At 40.2% G+C, this 16,808-nt stretch overlaps 1 protein-coding gene across 8 annotated transcripts in view; it reads right to left on the reverse strand.

Moving 5' to 3' along the window:
* LOC132825456 (trinucleotide repeat-containing gene 6A protein-like) overlaps positions 1-16,808 on the reverse strand; it is a 190,518-nt gene that overhangs the window by 79,974 nt on the left and 93,736 nt on the right. For 5 of the 8 annotated variants that reach the window (XM_060840743.1, XM_060840746.1, XM_060840742.1 and 2 more), the window contains exon 6: positions 14,958-15,005. The exons of the other annotated variants lie outside the window; for them this stretch is intronic. In XM_060840743.1, coding sequence (XP_060696726.1) covers positions 14,958-15,005 — 48 coding nt within the window. The remainder of the gene's footprint in view (positions 1-14,957; positions 15,006-16,808) is intronic. 8 annotated transcript variants of the gene reach the window in all.

The raw sequence follows: 16,808 nt of genomic DNA on the forward strand, positions 1-16,808 counted from the left end.
AGCCTTCACTTCTCAGCTTTAAATAAACCTTTTTCTTCCTCTTCACAAGAGATTCAACTTTTTTTAGTAAACCATGCTCAACCATTTCCTCCTTGCCTGACTGATACATAGTTATCAAGGAAACGCAGTATCTATTCCTTGAATAAGCTCCACTGCAGTTTCCTTACCCATCCTATGCATTTAAAATCTTGCCTAAATTGCATAATTTCCTTTCCCCCAGCTGTGACTCTTGCCCTGCGGTATATACCTAAGCTCCTCTATAGCTAAAGTAAAGGTAACTGAATTGTGGTCACGATCACCAAAGTGCTCACCTACCTCCCAACTGGTCGGGTTAATTACTCAGTACCAAGTCTAATGTGGCCTCACCTCTTGTTGACGTGTCTACAAAATGTGTCAGGAAACCATCCCATACGCATTGGACAAAAACTGACCCATCTAAAGTACTCGAACTATAGTATTTCCAATATTTAGAAAGTTAAAGGTCTCCATAACTACCACCCTGTTACTCTCGCTCCTATCCAGAATTATCTTTGCTCTCCTGTCCTCTATATCCCTGGAACTATTGGAGGTCTATAGAAAACTCCCAGCGGGGTGACCTCACCTTTCCTATTTCGAACCTCAGCCCATGTAACCTCAGTAGACAAGTCCTCAAACATTTTCAGTCACCGTAATACGGTCCTCGACTAACAATGCCATACCTCCCCCTCTTTTACCATCTTCTCTGTTCTTACTGAAACATCTAAATCTCAGCTATTGCACAAAATACGGAAGAATGAGATTTAGTGGTTTGGATCTCACACCACAATTGTGCGATAGCCACTCCTACAGATACTGTTAGGGACAGATACATCTGTCAATAGTTTGGTGAGAATGTTTCCCTCTTGTTGATTCACTAATCGCTTCCCACAGTCTGGCTGCTGTGTATTTGATGTCTTGCCCGACAAGTAGTAGGCCCGTGGAGATACTGTGTGAAGAACATTGAAGTACTACACCCAGATAACATTCTATGCCCTTGTCACCCTGAGTGCTTCCTCAGATTTATTCTCAACATCAAGGAGAACTGATTTATCATCGAGGGATGGTGCGGTGGGGAATATTTATCTGCCACCAGACAATTTCTTTGACCATCTTTGAGGGTGCTTTTGCGGTTTGGATCAGAAATTGGCAAGCTGAAAGACGACAGATGGAGGTGGTTGATGAGAAATGTTCATCCTAGAGTTCAGTTACTAGTGGTGTACCACAAGGATCTGTTCTGAGGGCGTAGAAAGATGGGCTAGTAAATTTGTGGATGACACTATGGTTGGTGGAGTTGTGGATAGTGCCGAAGGATGTTGCAGGTTACAGGAGGGACATAGATTAACTGCAGAGCTGGGCTGAGAAGTGGCAAATGGTATTTAATGCGGAAAAGTGTGAAGTGATTCACTTTGCAAGGAGCAAGAGGAATAAAGAGTACTGGGCTAATGGTAACATTGGATGAGCAGGGAGATCTCAGGTGTCCATAAACATAGATCCCTGAAAGTTGCCACACAGGTTCATAGGGTTGTTAAGGAGGCATTTGGTGCATTAGCTTTTATTTGTAGAGAAATGGAGTTTTGGAGCCATGAGGTCATGTTGCAACTGTACAAAACTCTGATGCAACCGCACTTAGAGTACAGAGTACAGTTCTGGTCACCACATTATAGAAATGATGTGGAAGTTTTGTAAAGGGTTCAGAGGAGATTTATTAGGATGCTGCCTGGTATGGAGGGAGGGCCTTATGAGGAAAGGCTGAGGGACTTGAGGCTGCTTTTGTTAGAGAGAAGGTTGAGAGGTGACTTAATTGAGACATGAGAGAGAGAGAGACAGAGAGAGAGAGACAGAGAGAGAGAGAGACAGAGAGAGAGAGACAGAGAGAGAGAGAGACAGAGAGAGAGAGAGACAGAGAGAGAGAGACAGAGAGAGAGAGACAGAGAGAGAGAGACAGAGAGAGAGAGACAGAGAGAGAGAGACAGAGAGAGAGACAGAGACAGAGACAGAGAGAGAGAGACAGACAGAGAGAGAGACAGAGAGAACCATTTTTGTGCTGAGGCCGTTGGAGCCAATCAAAAATTAACTTAGTGCTTATCTGCTATGGATTGAATTTAATTGCATTTTAGGACTTTATGACATTGTATTTATACTGGTAATGGCTGCTCAAACTCTGTAAAAGCTAATACTGGTGAAGCTTTAACTCACTTGTTGTGCTTGCAGACCACTCTATAGACCTTGCAGATTGGCCCACTGTCAATTCTAACTAATCAGATCTTACGTCTTATTTGAATTTGAATCACAACCCTGAAAAAGATAGCATGTTTAATTCGAAGACTAATAAATCAGTTTAAATGCAACTTAATGGTAACATCTCAGCCACGGGTACAAAATGATACAGTGTTTAAAAAGCAGGAGTCTCCTCCTAGCTTTAAAGAAAGTTATTCGAAGCCTAACATTGAATAGATTCTGCACAATGTGTCAGGAAGCCATTTTAGGGTCAAAAGTTTGCCCTTCTTGCTAAGAAGCCATTTTGCAAAATAATTCTTTCAGACATGTGAGCTGTACAAGTTTACCTTATCAACTCTCCAATTAGCTCAGACTGGTACCTCTTTATGATAGGGGTTTATCTTGCTAGCAGGCACCTAACTCGGCTGGGTATGTTTTTCCCACCTGATGAATGGCTTAGGGCCTGTAGGAGTGATTAGTCAAGCGTACATAGACCTGTCAATTAACTTTTCTTCCTTACAAATTATTGTCTTTCACGTGTTATCTGTCTAATTAAGAAAATGCAATTTTAAAAAGACTTTTATATAAAGGAAGCCACTTTGTATTAGTACATCGGAGTACCCTGCAGAGGCACTTGAACAGCTAGTGCCTACTCTCCTAGGTTTTAGAACCTAGTTAGTTTAGCTTACAGATATCAGTGTTATGTTGTAACAGTGATGCTATTAGTGAATAAAGGGGATGACTAAAATTAAACTAAATTGTCTGTAAGAGATTTTTATTCCAGACTTTCAAAGAGTAAGATCCCTGGGATGAACCAAGAGAGGCTTTACAGGTCTGAGTCCACAAGGAGTTCCCTGGGCCTTCTCAAATACCCACTTTAACAAGTGGATAAACATATCCACTGAACATATCCAAGAAAATGGAATAGTGTAGGATAGATAGGTTTAAGATTCCACAGGTCAGCGCAATATTAAGGGCCAAAGGGCCTGTACTGCACTGTTACGTTGTAAGATCGTTGCTTTAAAAGAAGTGGGAAAAGGTGTTTGAAAGCGAAAGGGTTTGTACATAAAATGCGAGATAAGTGGTTGATTGGATGAGAGTTGTGACCAGATGCGATTGCCAAAGGCGATAAGCCTGATAACAACCATCTTATTGGTTCCATGAGCAGCTTGTGGATGCGAATAATATTGGCACAAGCCTCAGACTGCTGGAGTGCAGGTGGTATCCTCTCTCTCTCTCTCTCTCTCTCCCCCCCAGTTAAATACCTAAAGCAAGTCAGTTTATTTTCTTCCACCAGGTGCTGTTAGCTGTTGCTTTTAATGAGAGTCAGCGACTTTATAACTTGTGAACCTGTCCCCTTGTGCAGACATGACAAGAAAAATCAAAACAACTTGGGCAACAAAACAACACCCTTCGAATCCTGAGGACTGGCGGTGAGAGTATCTGCATTTGCGCAAGGGGGAGAGTACAGGGGTTTTAGAAGAGGGTTAAAGCAGTAACAAGTAATTATCTGTCAACAGTTCATAATTTACTAATGATTAGAATATTTTCATTTGCAATAAATTGAAGTTCCTGTTAAGTACAGAAACTTGATGCATGTTTTCTGTTAACATGAGTCTAACAAACACGTAAATTTGTGAACTTTGTATAATTTGATCATATTTTAACTCCTGAGATGATTCCTGCAATAGCAGGACTTGAATTCCAGGGCACTGATAGTGAGGTGCGATACCACAAAGACTGTGAAGGCAATGGCTCTAATTTTCTATAACTCTATAGATTCCAAAAATATGTGCCTCTATTAGAAGATTGTGAATGTAACACTTATGGAAGAGAGGCAAGAAGAAAACAAGAAAACTAAGCCAGTTATATATAATTGGTGGGGAAAAAGCTAGAATTTATTATTAGGATGCAATAACAAGGCATTTGGAAAATTAGTGTGATGGGATAGAGCCAACATTGATTTGACAAAGCTACAGAGTTCGAAAATGTAACTAGGGTGGACCAAGTGGGAATCTGATGCATGTAATTACTTGAAGTTTCAAAAAGCATTTCATAATTAAGTTTTAGGTTGAGTCAGATTCAGACAATAGCCTTTAAGTTCAACTTTTTTGTCTATTTCCAAATCAACCTGCTCAGAGATGTTATTACACATCTTTGAAACACCTTTATCTTAAAATAGCCTAATTAGATAGCACAGCTGTAAGGTAGGGGTCAGTTATTATTCAAGCACCTGAAATTCCTTGTCTAAATGTGATGCTGATAACTGTGACTCCAATAGATCCACATAAGAAAGGGATTTTTTGCACTATATGGTCAGTTTGACTGGAGACTTTATACATAAAGGCCAAGTGATTATTTTTGAGAATTTGGCTAAAAGTGTGAATTTGGTGCTGAGAGAAAGAGGAGCTAAATGTAAGGCTTTCTGCAATATGTCTCTGGCAGAAGAAGTGAGGATAAAAGGATAAAATGTGGATCCAGAGGCCTCCAGTAACATCAGTGGCAGAAACATTATAAAAATCATAATGTGACACAAGTGCAGGGCAAAAGAATTAACTGGCAAATATTTCTACTCTTTAAAAAGTGAGGTTTTCAGTTTATGTTTAGCTCTGTTTTTTTTAGCTTCAGCATAAAATTTATACTATTTTCAAAGAACAGTTACAATAAAGTGTGAAGAACAAGCCTTTGTAAAGTATCAAAATAAATGTCTTCTCCATAATATCCAGACTGACAGCAAGACCTCCTTTAAATATGTAAGGAAGAAAGGCCAAAGTGAACATCAGCCTCTTCGAGAATGAGGTTGGGAAAACAATAATGGAGAACCAGGAAATGGCACAGGAGTTGAATAAATACTCTGCAGCCTTTATGGTAGAAGACACTAATAGAAATCCAAAATTACAAAATAGTCAATGGGCAAAAGGTAGTTGGGGAGAAAATAAGTATAGTAACTATCACGAGGGAAAAAGTACAAGAGCACTAACGGGACTAAAGCTTGATAAATCCTCTGGATTCAATGATTTATAGCCTAGGATATTAATGGAAGTCGATATTCAGATATTGGATGCGCTGCTAAGTATTTGTGCAAGAATTCAGAGATTTTGATAAAGTCACAGAGGATTGCAAAACCGCCAGTGTAACAATGTTCAAAAATGGAAGGAGATTAAAAAAAACGTAGTCAGTTAGCTTAACATAGGGACAACAACACTAATTTCCATGATAAAGGATATAATATCAGACCATTCAGAAATACTTTTGATCAGAGTCAGCTTGGCTTCAATGAGAGGAAATCATGCCTTCCAAATTTACTGGATATCTGGGGTAACAAGCAGAATAGAAAATGGGGATTTTATATATTTGGATTCCTAAAAGGGATTTGATAAGGTACAACGCGTTAGGCACATGGTGTGTTAGGGTAGTATACAAGAATGGAATAATTAAGCAATAGAAAGTAGAGTTAGGATAAGGAAGCATTTTAAGGATAATCTATAACTAATGGAAAACCACAGGACTCAATTGAATGACAGAAGTGAAAGTACGTCAGCCAAGTTTCTAATAATGCAAATAAATGGGAAGGCAAATGGTGAAGATGACAAAATCTGCACATGGTATAAACTGTCTAAGTGAGTAGGCAAACACTTAGCAGATGGTATGGAATGTGGGAAAACAAGAGATGATGCAATTTGACAGGGAGAATACAGAGTGATTATTATTTAAATGGAAAGAAACTGCAGAATGCTGCAACAGAGAAGGATTTGAAAGTCCACATGTATGATTGCTTTTTTGTGATTATTTCACATTCAGCAGGTAATAAGGAAGGCAAATGGACTGTTAGCTTTTATTTTAAAAGGAAACAGAGTATAAAATAGAGCAGACTTGCTAAATCTAAATAAAGCATTAGTGTGAAAATAAGTAGAACACTATGAACAGATGTGCTCCTCTTCGCTAAAGGAAAGAGGGGCTGGTATTGCAGGCAGTCCAGAAAAGGTTCAGTGGGTTACGGCTGTACAGGACATTGGTTAGGCCACTGATGGAATATTGCGCGCAATTCTGGTCTCCTTCCTATCGGAAAGATGTTGTGAAACTGAAAGGATTCAGAAAAGATTTACAAGGATGTTGCCAGGGTTGAAGGATCTGAGCTACAGGGAGAGGCTGAACAGGCTGATGCTGTTTTCCCTGGAGTGTCGGAGGCCGACGGGTGACCTTATAGAGGTTTACAAAATCATGAGGGGCATGGATAGGATAAATAGACAAAGTCTTTTCCCTGGGGTCGAGGAGGCGAAGGTTTAGGGTCAGAGGGGAAAGATATAAAAGAGACCCAAGGGGGCAACATTTTCACACTGAGGGTGGTATGTGTATGGAATGAGCTGCCAGAGGATGTGGTGGAGGCTGGTACAATTGCAACATTTAAGAGGCATTTGGATAGGTATATGAATAGGAAGGGTTTGGAGGAAAATGGGCTGGGTGCTGGCAGATGGAAGTAGATTGGGTTGGGATATCTGGTCAGCATGGACGGGTTGGACCAAAGGGTCTGTTTTCATGCTGTACATCTCTATGACTGAACCCAGGTATAGAGGAATTTTCCTGCGAGCCAAGGTTGAATAGGTTGGGCTCTTACTCATTGGAACTTAGGAGACAGGTGACCATATTGAAACACAAGATTCTTGGGGGGCTTGAGGGGTAGACGCTGAAAGGTTGTTCCCCTTACATGAGGTGTCTAGGACCAAAGGGCATAATTTCAGAGTAACGGATCAGCCACTTAGGACAGAAGAAGAGGAATTTCTTCTCTCAGCAGGGAATGGACATGTGGAATTCTTTACTGTCATGGATTGTGGAGACTGGGTTAAAAATAAATCAAGGCTGAGTTAGATGATTTTTAATCAGGAAGGGTAACAAAGTGGTTAGCTGAATATTATTCAAATCAGCCATGCTTGATGGGTCAAATGGCCTACTTCTACTCCAAATGAGTTTTGTAGGCACTACACAGGACATTAAGATAAACGTAGGAATTCATGGGTTTGCGGATAATAATACAATGGATTGAGGATTGGTAAACTTTCAAAACAACAAAAAAAAATCAATGATAAACTAACACTGATACAGATCTGTTTCAGGCCTGAAGTATTTACAATTTATAGCAGTAGTTTAGATTAGGGAATTAAGCAAAAGAGTTCCTAATAATGCACTACTTTAGCATCTCTCCTCCTACTTTATCTAAACCTGGCTTATCTAACAGTCCAGATTAGGGTCCAGAACTAGGCCCACAAAGGGTGTGTCCACCATGTCAAGTTTTATTGTAGACATATAGAAGACCTGTAACAGGGAATCTGTCTATGGCCCTGAAAACAAGAGCTGGACAGACAGACAGACAGACACACTTTTCCAAGTTCTTCTCTCCCTCTCCAAAAAACTATCCATGCAGCAGAGAGAACAGGATGAAAAAAAAAACCACTTCCACCATACACTTGCATAGAAATTTTCCAAAGTCAGCTCAGCATGCGTCAGAGGGAAGCGCAGAGTCAGTATTAATTAAACCCAAAGCTCAGCCCCAGTTCTCAGCAGCTTCCCTGGTGGTCAAGACCTAGGGCTTAGTTTCTGTCTCTAGCTCGGCCTAAGTGAAAAGACAAAGCAGGTTTTATTAGTGAGAAATGCATTTTCTAAAATGGTCTTTTTTATTTAGAAAACGATCAATATATTATTTTTATACTTTATGAAACTCTCAATCTTGTGCCAAATCTAACCTGCTCAATGACATCTTGATTAAGACAAAATTGAAACGTGGCCCCTTGCACAACAAGTATGAATCCATTCCTCCATTTATGCTGGATTTTGCCTTGAATCAGCTACCTTGACGAAGAGTAAACAAGAATCAGAATGAGCTGCAAGCAATTCCCAACATCTTCCAGAACACCAGCCAGGATTTTCTGCCAGAACATGCGAAAGAAATATTTTTCTCTTCCAAGTTAAATAACCAGTAAATCTAAAATATAGCAGAACATGTAGAGACAGAAATTCAACTTGGAGGGCTGTCAGGCAGAGGAAAGAGAAAGATAGAGAAGGAGAGTGACAACAACAGAACCCAGTATCTCACTAAAAATTAAAAAACATACACTGCTATTCTAATGGGAGAATCTTGCAGAACTTTCCACATACTGTACATTATTCACAATTGTTGTAGAATATCCTAATAGGATTGCATAACTTGACAATTTTACAAGACAGCTGGCATTTCAGGATTCCTTTCTACTGTATTGATGTCAGCCAGAGCAAGACAGGCTACCGATGGTGATTCACAAAACAATGTACACATCACAGCTAACTGGAAACATTGGAACATTTTAAATGTATCTCATAGTATTCTTGCTAATTTATTTCTACCTTTATCTTCTTTCAGCCACAAAACCTAAGTAATGAAACTTGAAAACCTCTGCATCTTGCATTTTCATAAGGTAGTGTGATTAGATTAGATTACTTACAGTGTGGAAACAGGCCCTTCGGCCCAACAAGTCCACACCGACCTGCTGAAACGCAACCCACTCATACCCGTACATTTACTCCTTACCTAACACTAGGGGCAGACACGGGGAGAATGTGCAAACTCCACACAGTCGCCTGAGGCGGGAATTGAACCCGGGTGTCTGGCGCGGTGAGGCAGCAGTGCTAACCACTGTGCCACCGTGCTGTGTGCTTCAGTCCAAAATAACCAACAGTATTCAGACTCCTCTCCCATTGATGTCACAAAATATTAAGAAACTTTGCTGCCTTTTCAAGTGATGTTTGGATGAGTTTTCTTTGAGAACACCCAAGCTATCATGATGACAAAATGTGAATGCTCATTGAATGAAGTGAATCAGTTGCATAGTCAAGCTTGTGCTGTTTGTAGACAGATGAGATTCCATAAGCAAACATACAACTGTTCAACTCCATTCAAGTCTGCCATTAAATTGCCCAAGCTTTACACAAAAAGACCTAAATCAAATACACTTTCCACACAGATGTTTATCGTGAAGTGTTAAAGCAGAAATGTTACAGAAATAAAGAAATGCTAAAAAATTTCACTCTTGCTTGTTAGAGCAGGCTGATCATTGCTAACCTAAATCAGCATTAAGACCAAGCCTTGCTATGAACCAGCAGATCACAATCCATACATTTAATGCAAGAACATTAAAAACAAAGTATTAGCATTATACATTTTGTCCTCCATTCACTAAGTCTCAGTGCGACACTTGTGACGACACATGATCACAGCTCGTACCTTGATGTCAGGGTTGCAGTTTGAGCAAGTCATATACAGTCCATCAAATGGGTATCTGAGCAGATGCAATACTCGAATCCGATTATCTTCATTTGAAAATATCCCATCTTCCAGAAGCAAGTTTTGAGAAGACTTTTAGCTCAGGTTGAGGTTCTGGATATAGGCTTGCTCGCCAAGCTGGAAGGTTCATTTTCAGACATTTTGTCACCATACTATGTAACATCTTCAGAGAGCCTCCGGACGAAGCTCAGAAGTTTGTGGACTCAAAGTACAGTCATAGTCGTACAGAAACAAACCCTTCAGTCCAACCTATGCCAATCATAATCCCAAACTGAACTAGCCCCGCGTGCATTCATTTGGCCCACATGCCTTCAAACATTTCTTATTCATGTACTTATCCAAATGTCTTTGGACAGCTTTAGCTGTGCCCGCATTCACCATTTCCTCTGGAAATTCATTCTACACTCAAATCACAAAAAAAACTGCCCCCATGTTGTTTTCAAATCTCTCCTCTCATCTTAAAAATATGCCCCTAGTCTTAAAATCCCCAATTCTCAGGAAAAGACACCTGTCGTTCTCCTTGTCTCTACCTTACATGATTTTATAAAGCACTACAAGGTCACCCCTCAATCTCTTATGCTCCACTGAAAATAGTCTCAACCTATCCAGCCTCTTCAACTAAAAAGCTGCAGTCCTGGCAACGTCCTAGTAAATCTCTTCTGACCCCTCCCCAGCTTAACAGTATCCTTCCTATAACAGAATGAGCAAATCTACATAGAGTACTCCAGAAGAAGCCTAACCAATGACTTGTACAACCTTAACATAACATCCCAACACCTATACTCAAAAGGACTGAGCAATGAAGACAAGTATGCTTAACGCCTTCTTAACCGCCCAAATCTGTGACGCAAACTTCAAAGAATTATGCACCTGAACTCTTGGGTCTCTGTTCTACAACACCATAAGTAAGCTTTAAAAGCAGAGGAGGATAGAAATGGATATTTTTGTTTACAAGTCCTTAAAAATCCATATTCCTTGATCCGACTGACATTCAGCTCAAAATCATTTCGCATATCAATCCATATCAACTCGTGTTTTGTAAATGGAACATTTGATGGAATGTAGTAGCCAACCCAATGTCCTATCTAATTCTTGAAATCACCGAATGAACTCTTTGCTAACTTCCACAGGTGTGCAAAGTTTTCTAGATGGAACCACTTATCACTGTTTTTGACTTTCTTCCTAGTATTTTCTCCAGACTCATGAAGGATTCCGGCATTTTTTTTTTAAGCAGGGAGGACCACAGACCCAGTTTCATCTTTAATGCATTCAGAGCAGCACAGGCATTAAGGTCACCGTCCTTTAGTCGCAGTTTACAGTTCAACTTGTTTGTTTTTGAGGTTACCTCTGTAAGGAACTCAGTCGAGCAACCACACATCATCTCACAACACATTTCATTCCTTGATTTAAGGGAAAGTAACAATTTTAGGCACCAGTTCTAAAAAAAAAACTTTTAGCAGGAGATTAGCTAGTAAGATTGCAGATGACACCAAAATTGGTGGTGTAGTGGACCAGTGAAGGTTACCTCAGAGCACAACAGGATCTTGACATGAAGTGCCAATGGGCTGAGGAATGGCAGATGGAGTTTAATTTAGATAAATGAGGGGTAATGCATTTTGGTCAGACAAATCAGAGCAGGACTTAATCACTTAACGGTAAGGTCCGAGGGAGTGCTGCTGAACAAAGAAACCTTGGAGTTACAAGTTCACAGTTCTTGAAAGTAGAGTTGCAAGAAGATAGGATAGTGAAGGCAGCGTTTTGCAAGCTTTCCTTTATTGGTCAGAGTATTGAGAACAGGAGTTGAGAGATCATGTTGCAGCTGTACAGAACACTTGCAAGACCACTGTTTGAATACTGCGTGCAATTCTGGTCCCCTTTCTATCAGAAAGATGTTATGAAACTTGAAAAGGGTTCAGAAAAGATTTACAAGGATGTTGCCAGGGTTGGAGGATTTGAGCTACAGGGAGAGGCTGAATAGGTTGGGCTGTTTTCCCTGGAGCATCAAAGGCTAAGGGGTGACCTTACAGAGGTTTATAAAATCATGAGGGGCATGGATAGGATAAATAGACACAGTCTTTTCCCTGGAGAGTCCAGAACGAGAGGGCATAGGTTTAGGATGAGGGGGGGAAAAAAATATAAAAGAGACCTAAGGGGCAACTTTTTCACGCAGAGAATGGTGCATGTATGGAATGAGCTGCCAGATGAAATGACAACATTTAAAAGGCATCTGGATGGGTATATGAATAGGAAGGGTTTAGAGGAATATGGGAAGTGCAAGCAAATGGGACTAGATTAATTTAGGATATCTGGTCGGCATGGACAAATTAGACTGAAGGGTCTGTTTCTGTGTTATACATCTCTATGACTATGACCTTCCTTCAACTTAACCACCTCAGATCAGCATGGAGGATTGGTTCACTATAGGCAGAGTTTGTCGAGTAAGAATTTAAACAAAGTGCTGGAGCATTCTAGCTTATATCAAGTTCACAATCTGAAATTTAATTAGTTGAGCAAAGTCCACAGCTTTACTTGGTAATGCCTGTGGTAGATTATATATTGGTAATTGCCAAAAGGAGGAATATTAGGACCATTTCTGTAAAGTGCAACAAAGTCCATATTTGTGCCAAACATGGCGAGTGGTGCAGCAGTTATAATGGCAAATAGTTTCTCGATTAGAATATTTTTCAAACATGTATCTTTTGAATTTGTAGTCAATGTCAGTTTCTCTGATTCTCTCTTTAAGGAGCTAAAGGGTGAGAAAATCCTTAGTGGTTGTGCCCTTAAAACAACGCACACAAAAACAGCTGAGCTCTGCGGTTCACATTAATGGATTTATCAAGCTGGAGTAGCATTCACAGTCCTTCAAATCTAGCTGCTACTGAAAGGTGTCTTCAGACAAATATTCGTCTCGCCTGACCATCTCTTAAGCATCAATGGCATACTTTGGATTCCCATTATTTCATCTTTGGTCTTAAAGTCTTTGAAGAGTCAGTGGCCTTAGTCATTGCTTCTTTAATTGATTCACCACACTGGAAGAAATGTGCTTTGTCAGAGGACAGCTTTCAAAAGGGTCTTCAGCTCACTGACTTTCTTTGGCCAATGCATGTCATTCAAGGGAAAACGATCCTTTAACTTACTGCACATCATCATGGTGCCATTCCAAGTTCCTCTTTTAACTTAACAATAATTTGGCTCTGGTCACTACAATGAGGTGTCTGGAACATCCAGAATGCTGCTGGCTGCTTTCAAGTGGTGAGGGACAGGAGATCACATTTGTGGTTGAGACTTTTATCTATGGCTCCTGGTCAGCTTCCATCGCTTCAACATTGGATGTGGGATTGCAGCTACATTCTCTGCATTTTGTCCTCACCTGCATGGACCTATTGAGCAGCAGGCCTACAGAGAACAGTCAAAGGAGATCTGTTTTTGCTCAGAATCCACATGGGGAACACAGGTTGAACAGCCTAGGTTTTTAGTACTGTGATAGATGTTTTTGACATCAGCTTCTAGTATTTCTTTACTTTGTTACGTCAAAGCTTATTTTATCCTGCAAGGTTGTCCACTTGTTCAAAACTGAAATACAATATAACAAGCTGGTAAAGCCTGTTCAGGGCATGCACTTCTCTTTTACTGCATGATTTCTGGAAATGGAAGTAATGTACAGCATGATAATTGATGTGTGCATGCCAAACCAACAGTGAGATGGACCGTCAGAGACTTTGATCAACCAGTCGATCACATACATTTAGAGATGACAGGTATATGACGATAATATTTTCCCAAGACAGAGACCAAAACCGTAAGTACACCAAATGTGGTTGACCTAAGTCCCTACATGATTAAAGGCTTAAACAGGCCTGTACTCTGAAATCTTGTTGCAATAAAAGTGAGGATTTCCTAACACTTGCTGCTCCTGCATGTTAGCCTTTAACGATTTATTGACAAGGACACCCAAGTCCCATTGCACACCTAACTTTCTAAACTCCTATTAAAGCAACATTCGGCACATCTGTTCTTTCTACTGCATATCCTCATTTATTCACATTATATTATACCTGCCATATTCTTGACCAATCACTAAACCAATTGAAATATTCTTGAAAATGTTTTACATTCTCAACTCTTAGCTCTATTTCATCTGCAGACATGAATTATTACAGTGGACCAGCAGTGACTAAATTATAGAATTCGAGGAAAACAGTGGTCACTGGAAAAATGGTTAATCAGAACCACAACCCTCAGGTATCATGCAGTTCAAACATTTTGTGGTTCTCCTTTTAAAAAACAAAAGATTTCTCACAGGGAATGAAGAAAGCTGAGGCTTTCCATTGTTTGTTTCTGGAAGAAACAATCTGGAATTGTGATTTCAGAAAGAATATACATTGGCCTCAAGGATTGCATGTAAAAGGAGACTAAATATTACATACTTACCTCAAAATGGGCATGAAGTCTTAAACATCTTCAAGATGGAAGTTAAGTCATAAACTAAAACTTTTCCAATTTCACAAAGTTCACATCAACTTCAAAAAGAGGATCTGGTAGCCATGAGATTGCTCAGTTTCTTCTAAACAATGTAGTGGAACTTCATGTTCAAGCTGAAGCCACCTACCAATCTGTGCATGATGTCTGGATAACAAACACTGACGTGTACATGTATTCCACTCTGCTGTAACTCCCTTCATTCTGCAGGAAGTCCTGAAAAGCATGTTATTGCTAATTCCCTATTGGTGGATGAACTGTAGATCGCAACCTCAAGGTTAAAGTAACTGGAGGTATCCAGAGATGAATATGAATAGTGATGTAAATTTGAGAGATTCCTACCATGCTATAACATGCCACTGCGTGTAATTCTAAAGAGCACAGTGATTTTTCCATTAAAAAAATACACAAGACAGAGCTCCTCAAAATGTTTTAAAAATAAGTTTATCATTTAACAGCGAGGTTTTACAATATTAGCATAAAATAAAACTTCGCAATACTCTGTTTAAATTGGCCATTCAATGCAGATAACAGTTTTATAAACAGTTTAAATGTTACTCCTTTGCAGATGCGTAGAGGACCCCTGGCAAGCTGGTCTGTCTAAAGTCTACAATTACTCACTAGGTGTATGTACAATAGGAAAATCATAATATATTATGCCTGAGCCACAAATGAAAAGACACTTTTGAAAAACATGCAACACTACCAAATGTAAAATACAACAGGTACACCAGGAAGCAAAGCAAGCTGGTTGAATCCAAACAACATCCCAGTCAACAACTACAAGCACACCCAGCAGGTATCATGAAAGCAATCACTCCCACAATCCTCTTTTTAAGTACATAATCAAGCCACACTTAGTGACAGAAAGGAAGGGAATGGAGAGGGAGACAGAAGGAAAAAGGGAGAGAAAATATAAAGCTTTAGTCACCTGACTGGTTAGGGGAGTGGCTGACCAAATCCCGAATGGGAGGCATGCCTAAGAAAAAGCAAGAGAACCATAAAAGGTGTCAAGGTTCAATACATTCTCAGCTCACTCTTGATCAAAGAGTAAAACTGAATGCTCTCTCATCAAAATTAAAACAAAACAAACTTCCAAACTTTAACCAGGAGTTTATTAGTCACCCTCCGTTCTAATGGTGTGTTTTTTCTAATCTGAAGCAGTCCAGGACAGTGCACTGGTTAGTGGCTGCGAACAGTATTAGATTGCAAAAAGAAAATCATTTAACAGCACTCAATTGCAATAATTTCTACTGGGAATAAACTTACCAAAGGCAGCTCAAATCACAAGAATCAGACATGATTCAAAAACAGGGCTCTGATAAAACTAAACTTCAGTGTTGGAAAGAAAAACCAAAACAAAATGAAGGGGAAGTGGATTGTGACAGACCTCTGCACATTGTTTAAGCAAGTGAAATGGATGGTGAGCTATAGAGCCAGGTTTGCCTGCTACTGGAATTAACTGGCTACTTAAAAGGTTGCAAAAGTGAAGTAATTTTATCTTCATGTGAAAGCAACAGATCCCAAGTCATTATGACAAACAAATATCCAGGCCTGCACTCATCCTTCAGCTAACACCTGAAAATAAAACCCACAGATGAACTAGTCATTTGCCTAATTATCGTTTGTGGGACATTGCTGAATGAATATTGGCCTTTTTTGACATAAGTAATAACCTACTCCTGTTATTATATTTCGTATCTGTACATCATAAGTTCTTTACCACCTGTACTTTTAATTCTCTTGCACCAAGTCATAGTCTAAGTGTAAGGTAATTCACTCTTCAAGTGTACAGTCAGCCAAAGTCTCAAAATGACAGGGGCTAATATAATAGCATAATGAACATAGTAATGAAAAGTAATAATATGTTTTAGTCAACACCTTGAATTATGACGAAGGTAACACAAATATAATGTATTCTGCTTGTAAATTCAGTAATGAGAAATTTAACAGACCCCTCAAGAGGCAGTCAAAAAATGTGGCATCTGATCCACCTGCATCTGAGGAGCAGGAAAGTTGGCATTTTAAGTATAAACTCTTCACCAGGAATATGATGGGAGTGGTGAGAATTGGGTAGGGGTACAGCTAAGGGTACTGAGAGATAATTGGGAGGAGGTAAGGCTGAGGGAGAAGATAGTTGAGATTACGATAGGTAGATCAAGGTGGGGGTGTTGGCGATAGGTTGCAGTGAAGGGAGGAGCAGAAAGGTGGGAAGGAAGATACACAGGAGGTTGATATCAAGTTGGAGGGTTGGACCTGGGATAAAGGTGGGGGAGGGGAGATGAAGCAGCTGGTGAAATTGACATTGATCCCGTGGTTGAACGGTCCCAAGGTGGAAGATGGTGTTCTTCCTCCAGTCATCGGGTGGCTAGGATTTGGCAGTGGAGGGGGCCCAGGATTTGCATGCCCTTGGTGGAGTGGGAGGGGGAGTTGACGTTGATGTGGAAGGATCCTTTGGCAGCTTCCACATCCAGCAGAGATTTTTCGATACCTCCAAACACCTAATCTACTGTGTCCGTTGCTTTTGATGTGGTCTCCTCTACACTGGGAAGGCAGGATGCCAACTTGCAGAACATTTCAAAGAACATCTCCAGGGCATGCACCAAACCACCCCACTGCCCTGTGGCTGAACACCAACTCCCCCTCCCACTCACTCCGCCAAGAACATACAAGTCCGGGGCCACATCCACCAACAAATCCGAGCCACCCAACGACTGGAAGAACACCACCTCATCTTCTGCCTTGGGACCCTCCAACCACGTAGAATCAATGCCGATTTCAC

This window comes from Hemiscyllium ocellatum, chromosome 20, assembly GCF_020745735.1.
Source record: "Hemiscyllium ocellatum isolate sHemOce1 chromosome 20, sHemOce1.pat.X.cur, whole genome shotgun sequence".
NCBI classification, from domain to species: Eukaryota; Metazoa; Chordata; class Chondrichthyes; order Orectolobiformes; family Hemiscylliidae; genus Hemiscyllium; species Hemiscyllium ocellatum.